The sequence below is a fragment of the Sus scrofa genome, chromosome 14 (genome assembly GCF_054392235.1).
Source record: "Sus scrofa isolate SSC_HxYL_T2T_F1_AM1 chromosome 14, Sscrofa_HxYL_maternal_Yorkshire_Landrace_v2.0, whole genome shotgun sequence".
In the NCBI taxonomy this organism is placed as follows: Eukaryota; Metazoa; Chordata; class Mammalia; order Artiodactyla; family Suidae; genus Sus; species Sus scrofa.
This window is the reverse complement of record NC_139396.1, coordinates 104,073,109-104,092,113: the sequence shown is the minus strand read 5'-3', so window position 1 is coordinate 104,092,113 and position 19,005 is coordinate 104,073,109. Positions and strand designations below refer to the sequence as shown.

Sequence of the window (19,005 nt, the reverse complement as noted above, 5' to 3'; positions counted from 1 at the left end):
GGAGTCAAAGGACTGTAGGGAATGTGCAGGACCCTCCTCTTGGACATAACTAGACTAGGGAGATACTGAACCCAAATGAGGCCCTTCAAAACCAGCCCCCATTTGGAACTTGAACCGAGAGATAGTCAGTCTCTCCTGTGGCATCTGATAGGTACGTGGAGAGGGGTCAATAGGGATGCTGTGCCAAGGAAGGAGAGACACAGAAGCAGAAGGAAGAATGAAGTGGACACTCAAAAAGCAGCAGAGATGGAGTTCCCATCATGGTGCAGCAGAAACAAATCCGACTAGGAACCATGAGGTTGCAGGTTCGATCCCTGGCCTCACTCAGTGGGTTAAGGATCCAGCATTGCTATGAGCAGTGGTGTAGGTCGAAGACGCGGCTTGGATCCAGGGTTGTTGTGGCGTAGGCCAGCAGCTGTAGACCCCTAACCTGGGAACCTCCATATGATGAGGGTGCAGCCCTAAAAAAAAAAAAAAAAGAAGTGGCAGAGATGAGAAATCTTGCCTGGGTCTCATCCCTCTCCAAGCCAGCCTGCCTGTCTTTATCCTCATAACTGATTCTCCACATTTGTTCTGCTTAAGCTCCTCCAGACTCTTTCTATTATCTGCTAATTATAGAGTCCCAAAGAATGAGGATGATACCATCCACACCTCACACCCTCTTCTTACCAGTGCATCATTAGCTTCCTCTACAATCCCAGATGTCACAATGTTTTTAAGGTAGAGAGACTTAGATGCTCTCTGATGATGACTAAGGCCTTATTTGCTCTTGGAGAAACCACCACAAGTTCCCCTTTCTGCAGCACTTGGACTCCAACCTGGGAGGGTTCGGCAGCTGTGCTGACAACAGTAGCTGAAGAGCGGGTTAAGACACCCCACACAGTGCAGGCCTTGCCCCAGGCTATGTCCACAACATGCACACTCACACACACACACACACACAGCACGTACACACCTTGATGGCTTCCTTTATCTCATAAGCATCAAAGAGGATCGGTGTCTTCATCAGAGCCAAGATTGTCTTCTCAAAGTTTCCTGACAGTTCAGATTTCAGATCTTTGATCAAATCCTGAGTGGACATTCAAAGGAAAAAAAAAAACCTATTTTGAGAATCCATGGGAGGTGACTAACAGGGACATCCCAGATCCAAAGACCAGCAGCTTCGGCAGAAAAACCAACTCAGGCCCCAGTCAGACCTGCAGAATCAGAGCCTGCTTTCACACCAGATCCCCAGGGAACCCATGACGGCACATTAAAGTGGGAGATGCACTGGGCCAGAACACTAGCCTCATCAACGCGGACCAGGTGTTTACCTAAGATCCAAAAGGCCCCAAATCCAAAATGCGTCCCCCGAACACTTGTTCAGTACTTAAAGCCTTTTCTTTCAAAGCCCTTCTATCAGGTGATCATGAAAGAAGGCAGGGGTCAGCAGCCTGGTTCCCAGGAGGGGAAATAGGCCAGGTGGGAGTGGAAGGCAAATAACTCGGCCATGGAATTGGTGAGTCATGGCACAGCCAGGCTGCAACCCAGATCTCTGGGTGTCTCCCATCAAATGTAGTAGCCGGTGAACTGTGGGATTTCTCCCTCAGAGGGTGCTTCACCTCTAGGAGATGCCATCAGCTGAGAGTCAACAGGAAATGCCCTAATGTGCCTTACTGTCCATCCAGGAGATCAGACCCAAGGGAAAGCAGCAGAAGGGCTATGCCGGAGGATATGCCTTGATTCAGGAGGGACCCCCTACCCTGACACTCACCTTCCCATAAGCTGTCTTGAAGGACAGGAGGATCTGCTGCCGCTGCTTGTTGGAGCGACTCCCCAGGCAGTCAATGATGGCCTGCTCATCAGTCCCTGGAGGAAGGAGGGGTGGGAGTGGGCAGGGCTGGGGGTTGTGGGGATGCTCTGTGGCTGGAGACTTTCCTGGTCTGGGTCCTCTAAATCTCCCGGGCAGCTCAACTGCACTCCCATGTCCACCTTCTCTTCCTCCACCACTGAGGCCAGACTGCCTCCACCCAGTGACCCCAGCCTACAGAGCCAACGTGTAACTGCCTGGGCAGTCAGGGAGTGGTTAGGTTATGTGCCACCCGCGGTCTCTCACCAAAGCCCTTCATGGCCTTCCGCAGGACCTCGGCGTCTCGCAGGGGGTCAAAACCAGGGGCGTCTGCAATGGTGCCTCGGTTTCCAAACTGCTCAGACAGACAGACAGAAAGGTGCTATCTATATTCCTCCAGATGTGAGACTGTCCACCCCAGACTCTGCGAATGACCTATCTTCTAAAAGCTGGGGTACCTGAAGGAGCCTGCAACCAGTGGCACAGGGGACTCGATGCTGAGTTGGCCTAAGGTGACTGTTACCTGTCGTCATGTCCTGGCACTGATGCCTGGCTCCTGTGGCTAAGAGCCCACCTAGAGCTAAGTCCTGATGCTGAAAATCTCCCCTCACCTGGGTCCTGATTAAGAATGATCCTCGGGAATAGGGGACCACCAGAGACACATCAGGGCTCCCCTAAGGGGCCTGGCCAGTCCACCTTCAATGCACATTAGGAAAAGGTGTTCCCTCCAGGATGCAGGTGTCCAGCCTAGCACACGCAGCCTCCTGGACTAGCTCTGGTTTCCGGGCCCCATTTTCTGGATCCCGTGACCTGCTCGCCTGCAGGACTTCTTCCTGACACAACAGCTGCACTCCAAGCAAACATGACTTTTCCTACCTAAACTGTCTCCTGGTGGATTATCTAGTACAAACTGGTTCTAAGAGTTAAGGAGTTAAGCTGAAAACAAAGATAAGCGGGAAGGCAGAGAGGGAGTATGACAAGCAAGGCAGAGGTTGGGGCGGGGGATGTGTGGGTGTGGGAAAGGGAGGGGAATGGACCCTCTGACTAAAAATAGTCATCAACCACATACTGCTAGCCCTGTGCTTGGCTGGTTTGGCCATGTAACCATGACAATGAATTCTAGGCTCTGTAAACATGAACTGCTCTCCAAAATGAGCCAAGAGCAGCCCTGAAAGAACTGCCAACAATCTTCCCTGCTCAAAGGAGCTGGTTTTAAGAATCCTCTGATACCAGTCTGAGAGAGCACATCCAGGGGACAGAAGACTAACAGCCCCTGGGCATAGACCTTGAGACCAGTTCTTACAAAGCACAGACCCAAGGCAATAAAAAACACAAGAGGAATGAAGAGTACTGGGGGCATTCAAACCCAAAGCTCATGGGGCCCATTTAACCACTGGGAAAAACCAGGCAACTGTGCCTAGGGCCTCAGCAATAAAACCGGGGTACAGGGAGTCTGTGAGAAAGTGACACTGAAAACCAAAGGTTACAGCTGGAGGACTGGGCCCTCCCCCATCCCCGCAACCTCCCCAGTCTTGCTGGCAGAGGACACTAGGCCACGTGTCTTGAGCCTTTGGAGCTAGGCCTGGACAGAGAATAGCATAGGGCTGGCACTCACCTGGGCTGGCGGCACAGCAGGGGTGACGGTCCCGGACCCCGAGTATCCTGGGTAGCTTGGCATCGGCTGCTGCCCGGGAGGTGGCATTGGCGACTGCCCAGCATAGGGCATGGGGGGCTGTCCAGGGTAGGCTCCCGGGGGCTGCTGCCCGGGGGGTGGCATGGGCTGGCCTGGCACAGGGGCCCCTGGGTATGGCGGATATGTAGGCATCCCAGAGGGTGGGTTTCCTCCTGGGGGCGGGTACATTCCATATGGAGGAACAGGCTGCTGGGCAGAGGGGGGCTGCCCAAACCCCCCTGGGGGGACCGGAGGATAACCACCCCCAGGGGCCCCTGGGTACAAGTTTGGCACATTGGCTCCTCCGAACGTCCCGGACATGTTGGCTGCCTGAAAGTCCACAAAGCAGAGCCTTAGACTGACAGCCTCTGAGAAACAAGGCTGCCCTCCGTCCATCTGCCCTTCCCCGCCCTGAGGGAGCCAGCAGCAGGTACCCGGGGCTACACTCTGCTCAAGGTGAGTCTGAGCACCACCAGCTTCTCAGCAAGGCCCACCCTGACCGCACACCTTGTCCTACATGCCCTCCAACTGCATCGCTGACCCTTTTACCTGCCCTTGTGGCCAAAGTACTCAGACTTCCTCTAATACCACATGGTTCCCTTATGCCATGTGTCTCTTCCCAGTGGATGGTAAGCACTCCAGGGCTGGGATTTTTCTACCCCCAGTGCCCAGAATGGGCCTGGCACAGATGAGGCCAAGTATTGGTTGCGTTTACAGTGAGCATGCATTTGTTTTTGGATTATAAAATATACTACTTTACAAGCAAATCAACAAAAGTATTATGTTTGCTTGTGCAACCAGGCACCCGCTTCCAGGCCCACTCAGAACAGTTATCCTCACATAAACATATATAACATGCAGGTGCATGTGGCCACTTTTACAGGGCATGTGCATGCAAGAGGTGCATACCCTTACCCCGCTCGTCCCTATGCTGAGCTCATATGGTGCGTGATGTATGTGCCCTGAAGGCACACCCCTACCCAATCCCCTAGAGCCGAAAGGGTCCTGGGAGACGATGTGGTCCAAAGCATTTCCCTGCCCTTCATTTTACAGATGGGAAAATCAAGACACAGTGAGAGCCCTGATGAAAACCTTTATGTCCTTAGATATAGCTCAATACATACCCTTGGGGACCACAGGTAATCTCTCTCTCTCTCCCTCTCTCACACACACAAACCCTCTGACACCATGGGAGCCAGCTTCATCCTTCAGGCCATGCTAGTGCAGCCCCAGGGAAGCCCGGCGGGAAGGCTGGACTCACCATTCCTGAGAGATAGTCCTGGTTGAACTGCCCTGCGTAGTTGGCCACATTATCCAGCCCAATGGGGGGCATGCTGGGCGGCGGGTAGGCAGCGCCTCCCCAGGCACCACCTGAAAGCAACAGCAAGCCGGTTAGCCCCAGAACGGCCCTCCAACAGGGAAAGGCAGAGACATCAGCTCCCAGGCAGCTGGGAGGGAAGGCCAAGCAGAGCCTCGGACGGCCCTGTATACCACACAGAAAATACTCAGCAAGGAAGTCTAACCCAATCCCCCTGGCAGAGCAAGAGAAGAGGGAACCTTCCTTGCCTTCTAGGGAGGAAGGAGGGGTTCAGCAAACCCTCCCAAACCCTCTGTGAAATTATTAAGCAGGTAGAGGGGCCAAGGGCAGACCTGCCCCCCTGGGCTCACCCTCGTGGAGCACAAGTACAGACAGATCTCTCTCGGGGACACTGTGCTGAGCCCAGGACAGCGGTGAGCTCAGGGAGCACTGACAGACCAGAGCGGGTGAGGGTGGGGGTCCTGCCCAGCTGGCTGTTTGCTAACATCGCAAGTCTGGAAGAGGCAGGGAGAAGCAAGATGACAGGATGGAAGGAGACGGGGCTCAGTCAGGGAAAACACCCATCCTTGTTAAGGGGATAGCAGGGGAACAGCAGCAAAAAGCCACACCTCTGAAACCAGTGGCACCTGGGTATGTGCTCTGGGGCAAGGCACTCAACCATCCTGGCTGTTTCCTCAGGTGAAGTGGGGATAGTTAGCGTTTGTCTCAAACTGTGATGAGGATTAAGTGAGTTAATGCTGGGCAGGGCTTAGCTGGGGGCCTGGTGAGCATTCATATGTTACAGTTGTCACTGTGACAAGCACAACAGCCAGCATCACCCTTCAGGCTGCTGGCCTGTTAGATGCAGCCCCATCCATGGCAGTGGAAAGAACCTGAGGGCCTCAGGTTTGGCTTCAGCTCCAGGACATTCAAGACAGAACCTTCCCAGAATCACCTGTCAGCTCCCTCTCTTGCTGCTCAAGTGGTGACAGAGGTGGCAGTAGTAGGACAAAGATGGCTGACTGGCTAGTGCCACCTCCCTGCTACTGACGCACAGCAGCAGCTGCAGCAGTAACATCTGACTCTTAGTGACTCCCTCTACTTCCTCCCTCTGCAGGGGATCCTCTGCTGCTGGGAAACCAGGCACCTTGAGAACAGGGCAGGAAAGGTGACAAGGGGCAACTGTCACTGAGCAGTGCTGCAGAGGACACTGTGCCAGCAGTTTTACCTGGCTATCTCATTCTTATCTGGGCCAGCCCAGGGATGGAGACCCTTGAAGCCATTTGCAAAGGAGAAAACTGAGTCTCAAAACTTAAGGCATTTGCCTGCTGCTACCAGCTAATACAGCAAGAGAACAGGGCCTGGCCTGGTCCCAGCTTTCTAGAAGTGGCTTCGAACCCAGGTCCAAGCTGTTCTCCAGCCCTCCCCCATCTGGCTGCACTGAGGAGGGGACGATGGATTCAAGGAAATGACTGGAAAGCACTATTATTCCTCCCCCCTCCTCTTCCTCTCCCCCCACCTCCCCAACCCAGACCTCTTACCTGGTGCAGCTGGGGGGTAGCCGCCTGTGGGCGGTGGGTAGCCTGGGTAGCTCATGCTTAGATCTGAAAGGAAAGAGGAAAGTGCACTCAGGCTCTGCCAGGTGGCTCCCACCAGCTTTAGTGGAGAACGGCAACGCCCATAGGCTGGCCCCTGCAGGAGCTGCATCCAGACTGAAACTGGCAGGCCACCCAGCTCTCCCTCTACCTGCTGGGCCCCCGCCAGAAACAGCAATAGGATTCACCACTCACAAGTTGGTGGGTTTCCTTGAAAAGCCCTTTCACCCAAGCTCCACTCCCATCTCTGCTGACAAGGGATGCTGCGTGTTTGAGGCTGCTCTCCCACCTCACAGGCGAGACGGTGCACTGCCTCATCCTCAGGGGTACAGGTCTAGTTGCTTTTATCTTCTTTATCACCCCATCCAGCAAGAGGGGAAGCCAGAGCCCCGTCCCCAGCCTATAGAGCCCGAGCTATCCACGGTGGCCTCCAATCTGGCTCTGTACCAAGCTACTCTTATCACTTTCCAACCTCTGGTTCACTGGAGAAGGGAAACGGGTGTGGAATCATCATTCCCAGAAACAAGAAGAGACCTCATGGAGTTCCCGTGGTGGCTCAGCGGTTAACAAGCCTGACTAGGATCCATGAGGATGCGGCCTTGCTCAGTGGGTTAAGGATCCGGTGTTGCTGTGCGCTGTGTTGTAGGTCGAAGATACTGCTAGAATCTGGCATCACTGTGGCTGTGGTGAAGGCCGGCGGCTACAGCTGTGATTGGACCCCTAGCCTGGGAACTTCCATAAGCCACAGGTGTGGTCCTAAAAAAAAAAAAAAAAAAAAAAAAAAAGAGAGAGAGAGAGAGAGAGAATTCAAGAGGGCTCTCTTGATCTGGTAAAAGGAATTTGGGCAAATGAGGCAGCATATCCTGGGTCTATGGATGAGGCAGATGGAGCTCAAAAAGGGGAAGTGACTTATAGATCAGAAGAAAGGGGAGGAGAAAGGCTCAGAACCTAGGGCCCTTGCCTGTTGCTGCTGGTGGGCTATCTGTTTGCACCAAGTCCCTCTGTGTATAGATCCCTCTGCTGCGACTCATGCCAACTGAACTATTGCCCGGGAGGGACACAAATCTGCCGTGACACTGCACACTCAAGACTGTCATGCAACCTGCCTACTGTTGCTAATCAGTGGCTGCTGCAGTTTTGAGAAGCACAACTGGTGAGAGTGAGGAAACCTGAGGCCCCTTCAACAACCACAACTACTGATCCCAGGTGAGCTGCTCCTCTTTGCACGTGGGGCCCCAAGCTAGTTCTCAAGCTGCACAGTGCATCAGAGCCACCTGGAGGGCTTGTTAAACTCACGGCTGGGCTCCCCCACAGGGTTTGCGTCAGTAGAACCAGAATTTGCATTTCTAAATAGTTCCCAGATGACGCTACTGGTCCAGGGACCCTACTTTGAGAAACACTGCTCTAAATGCCATTAAGTAAGATTCTGGTTGCCTATGGCAGCTAAGTTGGCCAACTGGGCATGTTGTTTTCGAGGAAGCTGAAGGGCTTCCTTAAGGCACCATGAGACCCCATGGGGTGGGTCTGGTCCTCAGCTCTCTGGGCGTGGTAATTTGGGTCTGTGGGTCCAGAGGTGACTGCAGGCAAAGCAATGTGAGGCCAGGCAATGACCTTGTGACCTTGGAGAGAGCTAGAATTGGCTGTGTGTGGTGACTAAGGTCCCCAGTGGTGCTGCCCTTGGTCTGACCTGTCCAGCAGACCCTCGGACGTCACTGGTGAGATGTGCTAGGGATCTGAATGATGGATGGGCCAGGAACCTTCTCATGGAAGAAAGAAAACCTGCTCATCAGGAAAACAGGGGGAGCTGCAGTCACGTTCCTGACACTTCTCTCTGGAGACCAGTTTCCAAAGGAATGAGCCCAAAGGCCCCCACCAGTCAGATGGGAAAAATAAAACAAAAAAAGCTGGACAATACCCTGTTCCATACACCAAAATAAACTTCAGCCAGACAAGATTTAAACATAAGCCTGGAACCCCAAAGACATAAAATTAAACTTCTACATAAGAAACAAATGAGGAAAACAACAAAAAGACAAGAGAAATGGCAAATTTAGGAAAAAAGTTTTATGATAAGAAAAAGACCAACAACCACTGGAGAAACTCAAATGATAAAAACAATACAGAAAATGAACCATATATAATTCACCCTCACTAACAGGCTGAGAATTGCCAATTAAAAACACAGAGATGTTGAAATTAAAAATGACACTCTTTGGCGTTCCCAACCTGGAACGCCAGAAACAAATCTGACTAGCATCTATGAGGACGCATGTTTGATCCCTAGCCTCACTCAGTGGGTTAAGGATCTGGCATTGCTGTGAGCTGTGGTGTAGGTTGCAGATGTGGCTCAGATCCAGCATTGCTGTGGCTGTGGTATAGGCTGGCAGCTACAGCTCCAATTTGACCCCTAGCCTGGGAACCTCCATATGCCACAGGTGCGGCCCTGAGAAGACAATCTGACTCAGAAACTCTACCTCTGAAAATCTATTTCCCAGACTAACACACGTGTGAAATAACGCAGGGACGTGGATCTTCCTGGAGGTTTTGTTACAACAACAAGCGACCCCTAAATATCCACCTATAAGAGGCTGGTTAAATAAATCACAAATCATACAAGGGATACTCTATAACTATTTTAGAATTAGCCAGCTCTGTATGTGAGGATTTGAAATGATCACCATTATTAATCAAAGCGCAGTAGAGTGTGTATGCTAACTCCTTTTTTTAAAAAAGAAAAAGCACAAACTTAGTGCTGTGTACACACACACACACACACTCCATCCCTGGAATGATAAACAAGAAACTGGGAAACACTAGTTGTCTCTGGAGGGGAAAACTGGAATAGAAATGAAGTTCACTGTTTATATTTGCACTTCGTGCCACATGCATATATGCCTATTAAAAAAACAACTTTAAAAAAGGCCCAATTCAGATGGCAATTTCTGAGCTCACTTGAGGCCGTGGCTGTTCTTCCAAGATTCAAATAACTCACACAGGATCCATTCAGTGCAAGCAGCCCAGCTCTGAGCCTGGGGTTAGCATATTATATAAATATACCTAGAGGGGCTGCTAGGGTCCCTGCCCAGGGCCGGACCACAAGCCAGCCTCAGCTGGCTCACTGGGTGATGGGGCTCATTCCTGGGCTGGGCTGGGGGTGGGGACCTTTAACAGCATTCCCAGCCAGAGTCCACGTCTGTCTGTGGCGATGGGCTCTAGCCTGGAGTACCTCACAAGTCAGGTCTAATCCCACACCCAAGGAACATCCTTCCCCCCCCAGTCCTCCCCTCTCCCCTAGAGACCACCTCCAATCTTCCCAAAGAACAGTCTCATTTCCCCCCACCATTTCCTGGCTGAAACAGTTGAGTCTGTGACTCACCCCCTTGTCTTTCTCTGCGTTCTCTTTGGAACCACAGACCCCAGGTGTGGTGTGGAGAGCACAAGGGAGGAGCTCACTGCCCCCCCGCCCCCAACTGGTAACACCTGGAGGAAAGTGTTCTGGAAAAGAAGCCAGGATGCTGATCCCTATTAAATATCTCCCTTCCATTCTGCCTGTCGCCCCGGCCTACGAGATCTGCGACGCTGACCGACATCAAGCATCCTGGCACTCTCTCAGCTTGTTGTATACCCACAGATTTGGAAAGCATGGCAATTGTATTCTTCCAAGTGAGTTATACAAGAAAGGGCACTCCTGAACTGTCGCTGCTGACCACTCCCCAACCTGACATCAGCCCACCCAGGACCACCGCAGGTGCAGGTGCTCACCCAGCCACCCAACTCTACCACGGCCCGACACTCCTCTCCTCATCTTGCTCACAATAGCATAAGGAGGGCCTCCATCAAATGAGGACTCTAACAGCCCCTGTGCCTAGAGCCCTCCCACTTATCTAAAAATCCCCAGGAGAAAAGCAAAGGTGGCCAGAGAGCCAGGGGAGGCCTCTGGATGCCCTATCCTGCTCACAGTGCCCACCTCGCCCATCCCAAAGTCCACATGTCCTAGGAGGATGCAGGGATCAGCACGCAACTGACCCCCAACATCTACAGTCTTCCTCCCCTTTTTTTGAAAATTAAGAAATCTGCTCATGACCCAGTCTTCGGGTAACTCTGGCCTCTGCTTCTGCCACATCCCAGCTCAGAGGGGCACTTGGGTTGGTCTTCCAGGGTGAGGGGTCCTTACCTTCCCCTCCCAAAGCTGTTCAGCCCTTACTCTCCACAACAGAAGGGGACACAGTGAGTTACAATCCTGTAGATCTGCTTTCTCTTTGGCACCTATGAGTACCACAACTTCTGTGCTGAACAATGCCTTCCTCCTACCTCTGCCCTTTAACAAAACGGGTGCCTCGGTGGGGAACGCTTCAGTAGTGGACTCGATTCTGATAGGCAGGCCCAGCCCTGGCTCGGATCAGGGCGCTCTGTCTTGGGAACTCACTGGTCAGAGCCTCCGCACGCCACAGGCAGCTGGCCTCTTCAGGGACTGCTGCAGTTCCTGGAAACCAACCTCTGGGGAACTTCCAGCCTCTGGTCCTGTCTCACTGGGGGCACAATGGAGAGCAAATGCCACCCTTCCTTCCTCACTGGGACCATCTACTTGTGTGCCCGATTTCATCCAGCTGTGGCCCTCTCTGGCTGAACTGGTCCTTCTCAAACTTCAGTCTGCAAAACAATCACCTGCTGGGCTTGTTAAAACCCAGGTTGCTGGGTCCCACCCCTGTAGTCTCAAGGCTAGGTTTGGGACTGGCCCAGATATGCATTTCCAACATGATTCCAGGTGATGCTGATGCTGACTCTGGACCACACTTTCTGTGACACTGCTTCATCATGGGTGCAAATCACCTGAACAAGCCCACTAAAAATGCTGAGGTCTGGAGTTCCCTGGTGGCTCAGCGGGTTAAGGACTTGGCATTATTGCTGCTGTGGCAAAGGTTCAATCCCTGACCTAGAAACTTCCATATGCTACAGGTGCAGTCAAAATACAAACAAACAAAAAATGCTGAGGCCTTGGCCCCAATCTGGGCCCTTCAATCTGGGATTCGGCCTGGGAATCTGAAATATAAATAAGCACCCCATCCCCATCTCCAGCGATTTTTTTTTTTTTTGTCTTTTTTCTATTTCTTTGGGCCGCTCCCGTGGCATATGGAGGGTCCCAGGCTAGGGGTCTAATCGGAGCTGTAGCCACCAGCCTACGCCAGAGCCACAGCAACACGGGATCCGAGCTGCATCTGCAACCTACGCCACAGCTCACGGCTACGCCGGATCCTTAACCCACTGAGCAAGGGCAGGGACCAAACCCTCAACCTCATGGTTCCTAGTCGAATTCGTTAACCACTGAGCCACGACGGGAACTCCTTTCATAAATTCTTTTTTTTTTTTTTTGTTCCAGCGATTCTGACGTAACTGATTCTGTGCCCCACACTCTAGGAAACACTCTTTCCTTCAAGGTATTTGGACACTCTGAGCTTATTCTCTCTAGCCCTTCTGCCCTGAAACAAATTCTGAGAATGAACACCAAGACCTGGGCATCCCAGAATTCCATCAGACCAAGCCTCAGATGGCTAGGGAATGTTGAAAGCATACAGCAGATACATGGGGGCTTCTCAGGAACTATAAAATGGCCTGTTCCTTAAAAATGTACACATGTATACAAGTACGTGATTACATTTCAAGGGCTCCACAAGGGCCCTAGCCAGGGTCCCCAAACACAGGAACTGAGAAATGCTGTGTTGGGAGAAGGGGCACAATCACCCAGAACAAAAGGCACCTCACTCCCCAGACTCAGCCATCCCTCCACCAATGAAGAGACTTATTGCCTCCCCATCCCAACAATGGGGGATGGAGATACAGGCTGGGCTGGGCTATGCACTCTGCAGATCTTCTTGCATTCTGCCTGATTTCCAGGGACATGGAAGAAAAAGGGCGGTGGCAGGGCCATGCCAAGCACAAGGATACAGCAGTGTCCTTCCCAGAGAGCCACATGGAGACAGCTTGCAGCAGGCTAATACTGAGAGGAGGCAGAAGCCTAGAAGCACCTCCCTGGGCCAGAAATCACACAGCAATGACACCTCTCACTCCTCAATGCCCAGCAGCAAACCATGCAGGGCTGGACTAGAGTGCATGCTTTTGTGGGATTGATCTCAGGTGGCTGTAGGGTGAGAGTGCCGAATCCTAACCACCAGATCACAAGGGCCAGTAGGCTTGATGTAGGTCCCCACTCCATGTCTTGGAGAAAAATGTGACATGAGACCGAGTAGTGAGGCAAGTAAAGTGTTTACTAGGAGAGAAGATACATGCAGAGAAAGCATGGACGAGTTCAGAGACAGAGAGAGTGCCATGTGCTTTGGGGGTGGTTTAAATCACCTATATGGGGGCAATCCTTCTGGGTTTCCTCTGGCCAATCATCCTGTTTTGTCTGGCCTTGAGTCCATTTGGCCTGACTTAGGGCCGTCCCCTGTGTGCACACATGTTTCTAGTGCAAGGGTCTCTGGGAAGTTGACAGGACATGTTATAGTCTGGCACCCCCTCCCTTCTCTGACCCCTGAGGAACCTTTCTGTGCATGTGTCATTCAGGAGGTCTTTTGATCTCCAGAATGAGAAATATGCAGTCCCTTTATCTTTTATCCAAGCAGGACTCAGCTCCTCCTCGCTCCTGCCATCATCTTTATCTTGATGTATCTGTCCACAAGGGACAGATTCCACTTGCTTGGCCTGGGACCCATCTATCTCTTGCCTCAGGATAACCCCCTCCCACTTGCCTTCCCAGCCTGGGGTTGGAGTACTGGTTTTTAAATATTAAATCCTCAATCTGTTTTTATGCAAAAATTTAAATACAGCAGCTTAGATGATCTCTGATGATTAATTTTTAAAAATAAAAGGAAGAAGACAAGTGCCAGGAGAAAATGTTTACAAAAAACACATCTGGAGTTCCTGTCGTGGCGCAGTGGTTAATGAATCTGACTAGGAACCATGAGGTTGCAGGTTCGGTCCCTGGCCTTGCTCAGTGGGTTAACGATCCAGCGTTGCTGTGAGCTGTGGTGTAGGCTGCAGACGCGGCTCGGCTCGGATCCTGCGTTGCTGTGGCTCTGGCATAGGCCTGTGGCTACACCTCCGATTTGACCCCTAGCCTGGGAACGTCATATGCCGCGGGAGCAGCCCATGAAATAGCAAAAAGACAAAAAAACAAAAAAAAAAACAAAAACAAAACCAAAAAAACATCTGATAAAGGGTTGTTATCCAAAATAGAGAAAGAACTCTTAAAAAAAACTCAACAAAAAGAGAACAACTCAATTAAAGAATGGGAAAAAGCCCTGAACAGTTATCTCACCAAAGAAGATACACAGATGGCAAATACACTCAGCCTTACATCCTTGGGGAACTGCAAACTAACATAATTAAATTAAATATTACTACACACCTTCTAGAATGGCCAAAATCCAATACATGATATCAAATGCAGGTGAGGATGTGGAGCAACAGGAACTCTCATTCATTGCTGGGGGAAATGCAAAGAGGCACAGCACAGCCACTGTGGAAGACGGTTTGGCAGCTTCTTACAAACTAAACACACTTACTCTTAGCCTATGACCCAACAATAGTGCTTCTTGGTATTTACCCACAGGGGCTGAAAACATGTGCACACAAAAACCTGTACATGGATGTGTATAAAAGCTTTCTTCATAAATGCACAGACTTGGAAGCAATCAAGATGTCCTACAGTAGGTGAACAGATAAACAAACTCTGGTACCTCCAGACTATGGAATATAATTCAGCAGTTAAAGAAACAAGCTATAAAGTTATCAAAAGACATGGTGGAAACTTAAAGGCATATGATTACTGAAAGAAGCCAGTCTGAAAAGGCTATGCACTACATGATTCCAACTATACGACATTCTGGAAAAGGTAAAACTACGGAGAAGTTAAAAAAATCAGGAGTTCCCGTCGTGGCTCAGTGGTTAAGAATCCAACTAGGAACCATGAGGATGCAGATTCGATCCCTGGCCTTGCTCAGTGGGTTAAGGATCCAGCATTGCCGTGAGCTGTGGTGCAGGTTGCAGATGTGGCTCGGATCCCGAGTTGCTGTGGCTCTGGTGTAGGCTGGCGGCCACAGCTCCGATTTGACCCCTAGCCTGGGAACCTCCATATGCTGTGGGAGCGGCCCAAGAAATGGCAAAAAGGCAAAAAGGCAAAAAAAAAAAAAAAAAATCAGTGATTACCAGGAGCTGGGAAGAGGAAGGAATGAACAGTCAGAGCACAAAGAATTTTTATGGCAATGAAGCTATTCTTGTGTGACACTGAAGTGGTGGGGACATTGTTAAAACCCAGAGAATGTACAACACTAAGGGTAAACCCTAATGTAAACTGCGGACTTTGGGCAATAATGATGTGTCAACATAGGTCCATCAACTGTAATTCTGATGCAGAATATTGAGAGTAGAGAAGAGGGTGTACGTGAGGGGCTGGGGGGTAGGTGGGGGAATCTTCACTTTTCATTCAATTTTGCTATGAATTTAAAACTGCTCTAGAAAAGAAGTTACAATTAAAAAAAAAAAATAAGGGAGTTCCCGTCGTGGCTCAGTGGTTAACGAATCTGACTAGGAACCATGAGGATGTGACTTCGATCCCTGGCCTTGCTCAGTGGGTTAAGGATCCGGCGTTGCTGCGAGCTGTGGCGCAGGTTGCAGATGCAGCTCGGATCCTGCGTGACTGTGGCTCTGGCGTAGGCTGGTGGCTACAGCTCCGATTAGAACCTAGCCTGGGAACCTCCATATGCCGAGGGAGTGGCCCAAGCAATGACAAAAAGACCAAAAATAAAAATAAAAAACAAAAGGAACACAAGCACTTTGTAGGGAAATTCACATGGAACAGAAAGACACAAAGTGAAAAGTAAAATTCACTCTCCCCTCTAACCTTCTATCCAAAGGTCACCACTGGGCAGTTTCCAAAGTATAATTCAAGCCCAACACCCCACACACAATGTACATGCATATATGCGTGTATAAATATTTATGTATGTTCATATGTACAATTTTTACAAAACAAGAAAAATGTATTTGCTTATCTGCAAATTCTCCTTACTCTAGTCCAAAGCTAGGTTTGGGCAGACTCAGGCGTAATTGATCAACCACAACCCGGCCTGGCCTCCCTCCAGGACCTGGCTGTTGGGGAGATGAAGAGTTAGCCAGCCCTAAGCCGGTCTGAACAGCTCCTGACCTCTACACACTGCCCATTCCTCCCAGGTCACTGCTGGGAGGCCATGACCCTGAGCAGGGGAGGAATGGGGCCCCAAGCAAGCCAGAAACATCTATTTAAGGTAGTTGAGTTCCCAGAACCTCATATGGAGAAGGATCTCAACCATGACCTGGAGCCTGACTCTCACCTCCCCAGACTTCTGGTGGGACAGGGGCTTCACTTCTTGGGGCTCTTCCTTCCTGGATTTTAGGGCTCCTGAAAGGGACATATCTTTAGGTTTTCACCCCAATCCTAGGTTTACACACTCTCCAAATGTCTGCACTGCAAGGGAACCTGAAGATTATCTAGCTTTCACCCTCCTTGGTTTTGTAGCTAAAGTACCCCAGGGACAGAGTTTACTCAGGTCACAAACACATGGGGAGAGGGGCGATGGTAGACTTGGCTGCTGAGAGCAGGGTCAGCCTGCCTTCCCCTAACAGTGCCATGCTGCAAAACCTGTGATCTTGGCGGCATGGGCTGGCCTGGCTTGTCTGGCGGTCCCAGCTGGTGCTGCCACTGGTGATCTGCTTAAAGACCTCCTCCTCCAAGGGCAGAAGGAAGACAGTGCAGGAACTGCTTTGAACTGAGGCTAGCCAAGGCCATTCCTCATTCTGGGAGGTTCCAGAAACCCTCAGGTGCCTGGGTTCACACTTCCCTCTCCCCATACTCACAGGGAGGGGAGAAGGGAAGCCTGGAACTGCCCAAGCTTTGCCACAGACAGTTCTCCAAAATCTTGCTCAAGTCTAACCTGGACCCCCATCGCTAGCTCAGCCTTGCCAAGCAGAAAACAGACAGCATGATGCTCAGCTCAGTGCTTCCTGCGCTGTGTTCTCAGACACAACGTATATCTTAATGAGTTGAGAATTTACCAGGTACCTGGTTTAAGAAAGAGGGATTAGTTGTTAGAAAAGCACTTTGGAAAATGCTGCCTACTACAACCCCTTCCAGGAAAGTACCATGTCTTAATAGTGTAACAAAGGCTCTGAGAAGTCCTACAACAAAGGTCCTGCTTAACTTTATCCTTCAATTTCCCAAATTTACTAGACGATAATAATAATAATAAACATTTATCAAATACTTATTATGTACTAGGCACTGTATTAAGTACTGTACATGGAATTTAACTTTACAGCAACTCTACAAGACAAATACTATGATCCACATGTTAGAGATTATGATCTGCATATTAAAGATAAGGAAACAGGTATGGAGAGATTATACAGCTTGCCCAAGGTTACAGCTGGTAAATGACTGAACCAGGATGCAACCCAGGCAGTCAAGCTCCAAAGCTCAGGACTTTCACCTCTACACTGTACTTTTTCATAGAGCCCACCGGCCCCAGAAACTAGTATTTCAAAGACTGAAAATTGAAGCATTGGTTGATGGAATAGAATAAAGAAACAGGACACCAGGTTTCACCATGACCCCAGGTATTTCACTAAGGGCAGTCTAGAGTAGTGGGAAGAGCATGAACTCTAAGCTGGACAACCCAGGTTCAAATCCCAGTCCTATTCTCTACTAAGTGTGTGGTCTCAGGCAGGTTACTTAATGTTTCCGGGCCTTAGTTTTCCACATCAGATAGTAAAAGTATGTTCTCATTACATCATTTAACCTCTCACTGTATCAGTTTCCCTGAGTATAAAATGGCGAACAAGATTAGAGGGTGCCAAAGGACTCTGGGCCATTTGGTAACACTCAGGGTGAGCAATGTGGGGGCAAGGAGGGGAGGGGGTGGGGTGGGGAGTGGCAGAGGAACACGAGAGCTGGGAGTCAGGGCAGGGTGAAGGGCAGAAGACAGCAGGTTCCTTCTTCCACACCAAGCCCAGCCCATAGATGCCAGTCCTGGGAATGGCTGTGTTGGATTTTCCATTCTCCCCAAGGAGAAACCACCAACAGGAATTGGCGATGTTTTCTTTCCATCCCCTCTGCATGCCTAGGTGCCCAGAGGCCTGGTCCAAGCTCCAGGAAAGGGGGAGAAGGGCATGGGGGAGGGGGGAGAGACAACACCTTTGAAAAGGCCTTTGGAGAAGAAACCTGCCCAGGAGGAGGGACCAGAGGGAGCAGGGTCTCAGCCTGCACAAAGCCCCAGGCCTCCGGGGACCCAGGAGGCTGCTGTCAGTGTGTCCACTCTGGGCCTGGCCCTGAAGAAGACCCTTTTCTCTGCTCTCAGCTGCCTTTCCAGACCAGCTCCTGGGAACTGAGAAGGGGAGGAGGGAGCGAGGCAGGAGGGAGCACTGTCCCAGAAAGGTTTCAGCAAGCCGACTCCGAGATTCTCACAGGTCTACCAGCCCTGCATGGCACAGCCTGGCAAACGTGGGTCACTCCTGTTCGAGCGGAGTTTCCTGGGACACCTGCCCACGCCAAATGGGCTTCTGGAAGAGCCAACACTTAGTCAAATGCCAATCCCACCTCGGGATTTCTGAGAGGTGGGAAGCGGCCACAGAGGAAGCAGGAGAACCCAGATAGGGTGTCAAGAACCCAGATAGGGTGACAACCAGGCCCAACACTGAACAGGGGCTCAGGCCAAGGTCCCTGTAGTTGCCAAGGTTCTTGTGGCAGAAAAATCCCCCACCTATGTCCAAGGTGCAGCCAGGATCTAAGGAAGCACTCCCTCCCCCAAAAGGGAAACTGTGGTTTGTTTCTAAGTGCAGCTCAGGCTGGGGAGGCAGGCCTGTGTCTATCAGTTTCACCACTTCCGCATGGGGAAACTGCTTCCAATGACACCACCTGATCAGGAGGCACTTCTCAGGACAAGCAGATACTAATCAAGCACAAGTCCCAGAGAGTCAGAGGCCTCTGTGCTATCCCCACTTGGCTCTCAAGTCCCTCCATTTCCTGCAAAGTCCAACCCAAACACTGTTTCTCCAGGATCACGTGGGTGCACCTCACTCCAAGCACTGTGGCAGGTATTGTCTATTCAAAGACAGCAGCAGCTTAGCCGGACGGGAACTTGGGGAGCTCCTTCTCTGAACCCCTCCCTCATCTGGGTGAGAAGGGGAAGCTGGGCAGGTCACGCAGCCTGAGCATCACTGGGTCTCATAACATCTGATCTCAGGTTCTCTGCAGGTCCTTCTACCATCCACAATTACTCTCTCTCCCACACTCTAAACCAGTTCCCCCATCTCTGCACAACCCACACCCCTTCATCAAGAGCCACAAACATCACAGGACAGTCATAAGAGACTTCTCAGCTCTGTCGTATGAATTTTGCCCAGGGCCCACACGGCCCTGATAACATCTTCCAACACTGCTGCTGGGCAACCACGGCAATATACTGAAGTCCAATGACAATGATTCAGATTCTAGCTCCACCTCTTGCCGGCTGTATGACCTTGGGCATGTTGCTTGACCTCTCTGAGTTTTTCTCTTTACCCATAAAATTGGGGGAAATAC

General features: G+C 50.9%; 1 protein-coding gene across 3 annotated transcripts in view; it reads right to left on the bottom strand.

The window, feature by feature from the left end:
• The window catches only part of ANXA11 (annexin A11), a 44,220-nt gene that overhangs the window by 10,959 nt on the left and 14,256 nt on the right, over positions 1-19,005 (bottom strand). For all 3 annotated transcript variants that reach the window (XM_001924178.7, XM_021073998.2, XM_013983377.3), the window contains exons 2-7: positions 6,339-6,401; positions 4,762-4,871; positions 3,444-3,830; positions 2,096-2,183; positions 1,754-1,848; positions 956-1,069 (exon numbers count right to left, since the gene is read on the bottom strand). In XM_001924178.7, coding sequence (XP_001924213.1) covers positions 956-1,069; positions 1,754-1,848; positions 2,096-2,183; positions 3,444-3,830; positions 4,762-4,871; positions 6,339-6,393 — 849 coding nt within the window. In that variant the 5' untranslated portion in view covers positions 6,394-6,401. The remainder of the gene's footprint in view (positions 1-955; positions 1,070-1,753; positions 1,849-2,095; positions 2,184-3,443; positions 3,831-4,761; positions 4,872-6,338; positions 6,402-19,005) is intronic.